Source organism: Hordeum vulgare, chromosome 3H, assembly GCF_904849725.1.
Source record: "Hordeum vulgare subsp. vulgare chromosome 3H, MorexV3_pseudomolecules_assembly, whole genome shotgun sequence".
Taxonomy (NCBI): Eukaryota; Viridiplantae; Streptophyta; class Magnoliopsida; order Poales; family Poaceae; genus Hordeum; species Hordeum vulgare.
Window position 1 is genome coordinate 363,883,815 of NC_058520.1, and position 8,032 is coordinate 363,891,846.

At 44.4% G+C, this 8,032-nt stretch overlaps 1 protein-coding gene across 2 annotated transcripts; it reads right to left on the reverse strand.

Moving 5' to 3' along the window:
• Window positions 1-209: 209 nt before the first annotated feature.
• LOC123443875 (ubiquitin-like modifier-activating enzyme atg7) lies at window positions 210-6,227 on the reverse strand. 2 transcript variants are annotated; one of them, XM_045120417.1, is made up of 20 exons: window positions 5,992-6,227; window positions 5,270-5,466; window positions 4,988-5,179; window positions 4,846-4,900; window positions 4,633-4,727; window positions 4,303-4,492; window positions 4,100-4,187; window positions 3,877-4,018; window positions 3,343-3,492; window positions 3,089-3,265; window positions 2,692-2,877; window positions 2,474-2,571; window positions 2,163-2,310; window positions 1,861-2,082; window positions 1,620-1,769; window positions 1,345-1,533; window positions 1,087-1,269; window positions 870-985; window positions 632-779; window positions 210-545 (listed from the first exon to the last, which is right to left on the reverse strand). In XM_045120417.1, exons 1-20 carry the CDS (start codon window positions 6,143-6,145, stop codon window positions 375-377), a joined length of 3,051 nt encoding a protein of 1,016 aa, XP_044976352.1. In that variant the 5' UTR covers window positions 6,146-6,227; the 3' UTR covers window positions 210-374. The 2 variants fall into 2 exon arrangements, with proteins under 2 accessions (XP_044976352.1, XP_044976351.1); XM_045120416.1 differs by having other exon boundaries at window positions 4,100-4,217.
• Window positions 6,228-8,032: the final 1,805 nt, after the last annotated feature.

Below are 8,032 nucleotides of genomic sequence, written 5' to 3' on the forward strand. Positions count from 1 at the left end.
CGCATCGACCCGCAAAGTCGTTTTTTCGTAAACTGTAAACGCATTGTTAAAGATGCGCCTGCTTCTGTTGTCAATCGCGTGCACACGTCTGCTTCTGTACTCTCTTTTCTTATGTGAGTGTATGCACGCTAACATGAGCACTTGCGTCTCAAAAAACAATACTCTCTTTTCTTTTACTTCTTTTTTTGGCGAATGGTCTGCTTCTCCACTCAAATCAATCTCCAAAGGATTTACATATTGCAAAGTGTTCACAAAGTGTTTGAATCAATATCCGAAGAATTTACAAAGTGTGTGAAACAATTTTCAAGGATGCAACTCTAACAATCAATCTCTGAATGAAGTGATATTTACACTGTTTTGGTCGATATATAAAGTCACATGTCGGCAAACTCCTCGTCGTCGTCAGCTTCATCTACCCACTCGACTCGAGAATAATCCGCCGATTTCATCAACTCGGTCAGACCCGTCAGGTCTTCCAGATAGGTGGGTTCATTGATCACCTGCATCACAAAATCCAATCCTCTACTCCTGTATTCACGCACTACCTGCCATTTTGTTTTGCACGCAAATGCATCAGCAAAGTTGTCAAAAACATCGTATCCAATCATGCATAGCCGTAGGCGTTGCTTACCGCATTGGAACATGCGATACAGCTGCTCGAGGAATAGCCCATCAGGGTTAATAAGTTGTACTGCGATACTGATCCTCGTATCTGGTGTGGCAATAGACCAGACGGACCCTCACTGTTCGTGCCAGCGATATCCCCTGGAGCATGTATCCTGCACGATGCCGCAAGTAAATAAACCATCACTTTACATTGCTTCCTCGCACATCTTATGTAGCAGGTTCCAAGAGGTTCGGCTGCTTACCCATCTGGATGATTCAACAGTCTTGTGAAGAGGTCCGCAGCATGGCCAGATGCTATGGAGGCCAGTCCAGGTCGTGTTACTGTACACTGTTGGTCCAGTGTTCTGTTGGAGACCGACTGCATCACAATGTCATGAAAACATGATATATGATGGTTGCACTAAATAATTTACTGAGAAGATGAGCATAACTTCAGAAACCTAAGGCAACAAACATTACATCAACAGGAGCGATGACGTCATTGCAGAAATAGCACCCTAGCCTTTGACGCCCAAGAACATCTTCTGCAGACAGCTTGCTCATGGCAGCAACCATATCTGAACCTTCAGCAACTGTTCCTGGACCAGCTCCATGGCGCATGGCAAGATAGCTATCATATCCTAGGGCTGCAGTAATAGCAATCTGCAGTATAACAGGAGGCATTAGCATATAAAACTTCCAATGTGTACATTATTCAAGAATATGGACAGGGTTTACCTTGTTTTCGTTCGCACAGAGAAGAGTTGGCAGCCACCTACTTTCCCTTGTGTCAGTCAGCAAGAAGACAGCATCATGGGTAGCTACTAACTCCTGGAGACGCTCGCAAGCTTTAAGCACACCAGCAGCTTCTTTAGATGATACAGGGTGCCCTGGCATCGGTATTTCCATTTGAATTCCTTCAGCCTCCTACAAGGCCGGTTATTTATTTATTTTTTGGAATGTCTATAAAAAAATGGAAGCACTGTTTCCAGGGAAGGGAAGTGAAAACTTACCACTGATGAACATCTCTCTTTTAGATGCTCCAGTATTGCTATTGCTTTTGGGGTCTTGCGGTCTATATTTGTGTAAAGTGATTGTCTTGCCAAATTTGACACAACAACACAACCACTGTCAACAATTGTTAGATTCCGAACACCATAATCCTGAAAAAGTTAGTAACCACCATGATTAACAAGATGCTCTGTGAGTATGTCGGTAGTTCAACATAAAAGTAGCACGGACCATAAAACTAACCATAAGAATACGAGCAACATCACACCCAAGAGTTCCAGCACCTAAAAGTAGACATCGAGCACTAGATAACTTCCCAGAATTTACAGGGAAGCTGGGTGGCAATTTCAAACAAGTGTCCGACTTTATCAAATTAGAAATGCCTGTAAGGTCCTTTAAATATGTTGGTTGGTTAATGGCTTGCATGACAAAATTCAACCCTTCTCTTCTATATTCAGACAGTACCTGAAATGTTTAGCAAGGAGAAACGTCAGTATACATACAACTCTTAAAATATAGCGCCATGTGTGCTATAATTTACTTACAATATTGGAACACGCAGTACAATCGTTTGAGGAATTGCTTATCACAGTTGATAAAACACACCGCGGGAGTGATCCTCGCATCTGGTGTGGCAATAAACCAAGCTGATGTTCAGTATCCATACCAGCCATATCTCCTGGAGCATGTATCCTGCAAGACGTATGGTACAAATGTACAATCCTTAAGGCACAGCATACGTGTATTGATTAGTTTTCTTTAGTTCTAGCTTGATCAACTACTCTTCATCGAAATCAACTACACACATACAAAAACTGCAACTCTGCAGTTATCTTTCAAGTATTTAGTAGCTTACCCCTCTGGATGATGTAACATCCTCGCAAAGAGCTCCACTGTTTTGCCGGATACGATGGAGGTCAGCCCAGGTAGTGCTACTGTTTCATCAGAGACTGACTGCAAACCAATCAGATCAAGCAAATATGAAATCTAGGAACCAGTGTCAAAATTATAAGTATAAAACAAAAACAAAAAAAATGAGAATATTCCACAAACGTAAGTCTTTATCTGGTATACATTGACAAGGGAAGTCGTATCGCTGCAGAAACAGCACCCCAATCTTTGACGACCGAGAGCATCTTCAGCGGATAAATTCTGTATCTGAGCAATCATGTCATCCATACTTCCACTTCTAGTTCCGGGGCCAGCACCATGTCGCATGACAAAGTAACTGTCATACCCTAATGCTGCAGTGATGGCCATCTGCAGTGGAGACAAAAGACCTTTAGTTCCAAAGAGCTCACTATGTTATAAAATGGAAGATGGGGAAAGCATACTTATTTAAATGAAACCAAATGAACAGAATATATTAATTCTCCAGTCAAGCTATTGAGTATTAAAATTTCTTGGTCACTAGGAGCTGAGAATTATTACAAAGTCCCCCCTGCGGATGAATAATGCGTTTGAGATTTACCTTGTTTTCGTTTGCACACAAAAGAGTTGGAAACCATCTGCTCTCCCATGTGTCAGTCAACAAGAAGACCACATTACTAGAAGCTACTAATGTTTGAAGACGCTCACAATCATCAAGCACACTTGTAGAAACCGGATTCCCAGGCGTTGGTATTTCCATCTGGATGGCTTCAACGTCCTAGATGACGACAATTGTTGTCAACAAGCATATCTGTAGTAAGCAAAATATGCAAGAAAAAGGTGGCCACAACTTACCACTGCAGGACATCTCTCTTTTAGATGTGGAACTATTGCAGTGGCTCTTGGGACACCACAATCCTTATCTACGTACAGTGATTGTTTGAGTACATCAGACATTGAAACATGACCACCGTCAACCACAGTTAGTTTCCGTACACCCCAGGTCTGAAAGTTTAGTTCCATCATGAATAAAGAGATACAAAGGATATGTGTAAGTGTAGATTTTATTTAAGTTTGTTAGAAGGGAATTATGTAACTGCATACTACTCCATTACAAATTACTTGAAGTTCGAGCTTTGTCCTAAGTCTTCTTTTCAATTAAACCAAGTATAGAAATATATGCTAATAATAGTATGAAAATATATTTTATGCTGAATATAGTGAAATTAATTTGGTGTTGTATATGTTAATATATTTGTCTATAGACTTGGCCAAACTTAACGAAGTTTGACTTAGGACAAAGCTATAACTTCAAATGATTTGTAATGGAGGGGGTATTACAGTTTGTTACATGGGAGCATGGATATAGCAGTGGCACAATGTATTAACCATGAGTAAGCGAGAAACTTCACATCCAAGAGTTCCTGCACCCAACAGAAGACATCGAAAGCTAGATAACTTCTTCAAATCAACAGGGAACTGCCGCCATCCCATAAGCTTCAAGTGCAATAGTTGGTGTTCTTCATCCCGCCTGCACATACGATAAACAATCGAAATAAATCCAATTAATTACTGATCATGTGCAGAGCAAGGTAAAACACTCTTCATCTACCTTTCTGGGCTCATTGATTCAAGATTGATTTCTTTCAGTTTCTTTTCTTTCCTTCCATCCCCAGGCTTTTCTCCTTCCCATCCAATAGCTGCAGGCACATAATCAGAGTCATCCCAGCCTGTAATCACAACCAACGTTAAAAAACTTACAAACTACTAGTGAAACTGCTATGTAGAAGTTCTTATCCAGATAGATCATAATACCATGAGGTGGTGGAAATGATGCTTCGCCAATAAGAGACTTCTCTAGATCAGGCTCCGATCCTCTTTCTCGGTAGCATAAGAACTGAACCTTCTCCATTTTCCACCGCAGACTCAGGAATGCAATGTAGTTTCTAAGAGCCCAGCCAGGGTAATCTTGACGATAACCATTATCATAAAATCCAAATAGGAGCTGCATTAGCAGATGGAAGCATTTAAAAGAAGAACAAATATATGCATGATGAACACTACAAAGCAAAGGATCTCCTAAATCATGTATCAAATATGAGAACACGAAATATTGTGATGATCAAATGAGTGACACAGACAGACCTTTTGGCCACTGTCCTGGCAATCTTTCCAGTCCTTGAGTTGCCTTATAACAATAGAAGAATCCGAGGACATATCGACCCAAAAAAAAGGAAGAACTGCAGATATTTTGATCCATTGCAACAAAAGTATAGCAAATTAGCAAATCATGGCCAATTAACAACAAGCTACCAAATAGCTGATATACTAGTTTGAGACAACTATCATTTGCTCTACCTGTTGTTTCATTTGAACTACGCCACTCTTTCAGCGACTTAGACAATGATTTTGCCTGCGTGGGAAAATTGATAGCCTTCAATACCAACCTTAAAATTATAGATATTTAATATTGTGGATATTAGGTGGACAAGATCATGACCTTCTCTTGACTAAGAACCAGTGAGGCACTGCGCAAGCTGAGCAAAGTCATTTCAGACTTGAAAACCAATGAGGGGAATGCAACACTGTAATAGATCTTCCAATTCTTCAGATCCGCGAATGATATCACAAGGAACCTCAGTAGCAGAGAAGGACCCTCTTCTATTTTACCAGACATAATGTCATGCAAGATCTGGTTCCATATATACATACAGCAAAGATTAGGAAAAAGGAAATAAATCGAGAAAGGAAAGCTTAGCAAAACCCATGTAAAAAAATGTACCTTCTTTGCTTCTTCTCTCAGTAGATACTCCACATCTAGGTTTTGGAAACCCCGAATATTATTCGTGTTTATGAGGGTCCCTGGGACTGGACAATAGTTCCTAGAGCCAAAGGAATTGGCAGATGGTGGCACTAACGATTCTGGGGATAGCCTTAAGGAGCCCGAAACTTTTGGATGTGTGCATGGAGTATAGTAACCTAGCACAAAATTGAAACAAACTTGTTTGGTCTATCCAGAAAGAGAGTACAAAAAAACTACGCGCGCTCCACTACACACATGAATGAACAAATCAGAAGAATGCGTTTTCTTCACAAAATTGAAGTTCTTTTAAGGGAAATGTCAATTCTCCTGAGGAATCACTGGAGTTGTACTCCATATCATCATCTCGGTTGATATGTGTGCACAGAGAAAAGTGCACAAGCAGAAAGATCAATCAGTTAGGACATGCGAAAACTTAAGAATTAATCGAAAACGTCTGGGCCCAACATTCCAGCAAGTCGAACACAGAAAGCACCAACTCCCAAGAAACATCTCAAGCAAACATTGCAGCGGAGGCGAAATCTAGGCAACATAGCGTCCATGGACCGCCACCAACTCAGACGACACCGCAAAATCTAGGAGTGCCGACAACTAAGACCATTGTCGATCCGACGCACGAAATCGCAACTCTCAAGGAGAACTCCGAGAGGAACGGGAGTGGGCGCGTGGGGGAGGATCCGTACCGGTGATGGGGATGGGGGAGTCGTCGGTGCCGAGGACGTCGAGCTTGAGTAGGCGGAGGGCCTCCCCAAACGGCGTCTCGACGCAGCTAGTGATGGCCTCTACCATCAGCGGCCGCGGCAGCGGCCGCGGCCGCACCTCCGCCTTCGGCGCCATCTCCCGTCTCGTTTTTTCGCCGGCGGCACGGCGGGTGGTTTCGTGGTCTGCTTGTGCTTTTCCTTTTACCTCCTTTTTTATTTGTTGGATAACCCTTGCAATTGGAGGAGGGCTTGCTTTAGCGTGTGTATAACTTGCGCACGCAGTATTACGTTTCGTGAAGGGATTGTAGTAGAACGTTTCAAAAGAAAAGGTAATGTAGTACTCCCTCCGTTCCTAAATATAAGTTTTTAATAGATTTTACTAAATGACTACATACGAAGCAAAATGAGTGAATATACACTCTAAAGTATGTCTACATACATCCGTATGTAGTCCTCTAGTAGAATCTCTAGAAAGACTTATATTTAGAAACGGAGGGAGTAGAAGACAAAGAACGCGTCTGCATATAGGGAATCGACGCTTCTACAGCTAACCCCTCCTATCGATTGACCGATTTTCTTTGGCCCCTACTACAAATCATCCGGATGATTTTATGAAGAAATCATCCACCTGCCCAACCATCGGATCAATGCGCTGGGACCACTCGATGCAGCAATGCTATGGTAATAGACTAACTTCAACGCAACGGGTGCTAGCACCACTGCACACGGCGCGGGCCACCAGAGCTCCAACGCAACTCCGCGGCTCCATTGCCGCCCAGCGAAGCTTCAATGCAGCGTCAATGGCGTCCAGCGAATCTCCATCGCAGCGCCGGCGAAGCACCGGCGGCTCCATTGCAACTCCGACGCTGCTCCATTGCAACCGGGCGAAGTTTCAATGACCCCTGGCAGCTCCGGCGGAGCTTCATTGCAGCCACGACGGAGCTTCATTGCAGCCGCAGCGGAGCTCCAATGACTTAGAGAGCGCTCCAATGCAGCTCCGACGATGATGACTTGCAGCATCAACAGAGCCTCTCCGAGGTTGCCTCGCAGACCGTGGTCGTGGACGTGTTACTGCTCCGACGTCGTGTTGTATTGGAGCTCCATCCTCCGCCGAGATCTACAAGGACTCACATGGTGGCTCCACACGCCCAGATTGCAGAGATCTCTCCCCTCATTGACTGCAGCTCGGGGAGCAGCACACACGGGACAGATCGAGAGGGCCTTGCTAGAGGTGATGGCTCTATACCACCAGCATGCAGCACGACAGCTGCGACCATGGCGAACGTGCGGCACCAGTGTCACGGGAAGTGGGTGTGATGGGGTTATAGTCCCAGGGTAGGGTCATAGGTCTGCCCTATAGGTCCTACCCAAGGACTACCCTTCATAGGGGACAAGGCCCTTAGACAGTTCCGACTGAACTAAGGACGCCCCCATCATCCAGTCGGCGACGATCCACTCGGAGCATATCTAACGTACCGACTGGAATCCACTCTGTACATCGTAACCTCCCAGGAGGGCAACGGTCATACGTTTTCATACACCATAACTAGCAGTTAAGGCTTACGTTACCAGTAACGCCAGCGTTTACTCGCCACTACTCCACCCCTGTCCACCGGACCATTATGAAGGGCAGCGCACTCTATATAAGTCGCCCTTCACCACTGGTACAGGGGTTGGCACTTGCTATAATCCCTTAAGACACTCGACACAAAGCTCCCAAGAGCACTGAGACGTAGGGCTTTTACCTCCACCGTAGAGGGGCCTGAACTCATACATCCTCGCCGTAGCTAAGGCTCTGCCCATATACTTTCGTACCTCGTACTTCTACTGTCAGACTTATACCCACGACAGTTGGCGCCCACCGTAGGGCAGGCGTCTAAGCGACTTCCGGCGAGTTTGCGATTTCATCTTTTCGTCATGTCATCCGGCGGAGATCTGTGCATGGGTCATGAGATCCTCTTCGGTGCACTCTCCTTCATCGCCGATGATTCGGCATGGCTTCAGGATGCGCCCCTCGACATCG

Excerpts from the sequence above, each read along its gene's own strand:
- LOC123443875 (XM_045120416.1), bottom strand. The coding sequence starts at position 6,145 with ATGGCGCCGAAGGCGGAGGTGCGGCCGCGGCCGCTGCCGCGGCCGCTG. Across the intron at positions 2,083-2,162 it reads GTACTGCGTGTTCCAATATT|GTACTGTCTGAATATAGAAG; the intron begins GTAAGTAAATTA and ends TAAACATTTCAG. Across the intron at positions 1,270-1,344 it reads TCTGTGCGAACGAAAACAAG|ATTGCTATTACTGCAGCCCT; the intron begins GTAAACCCTGTC and ends GTTATACTGCAG.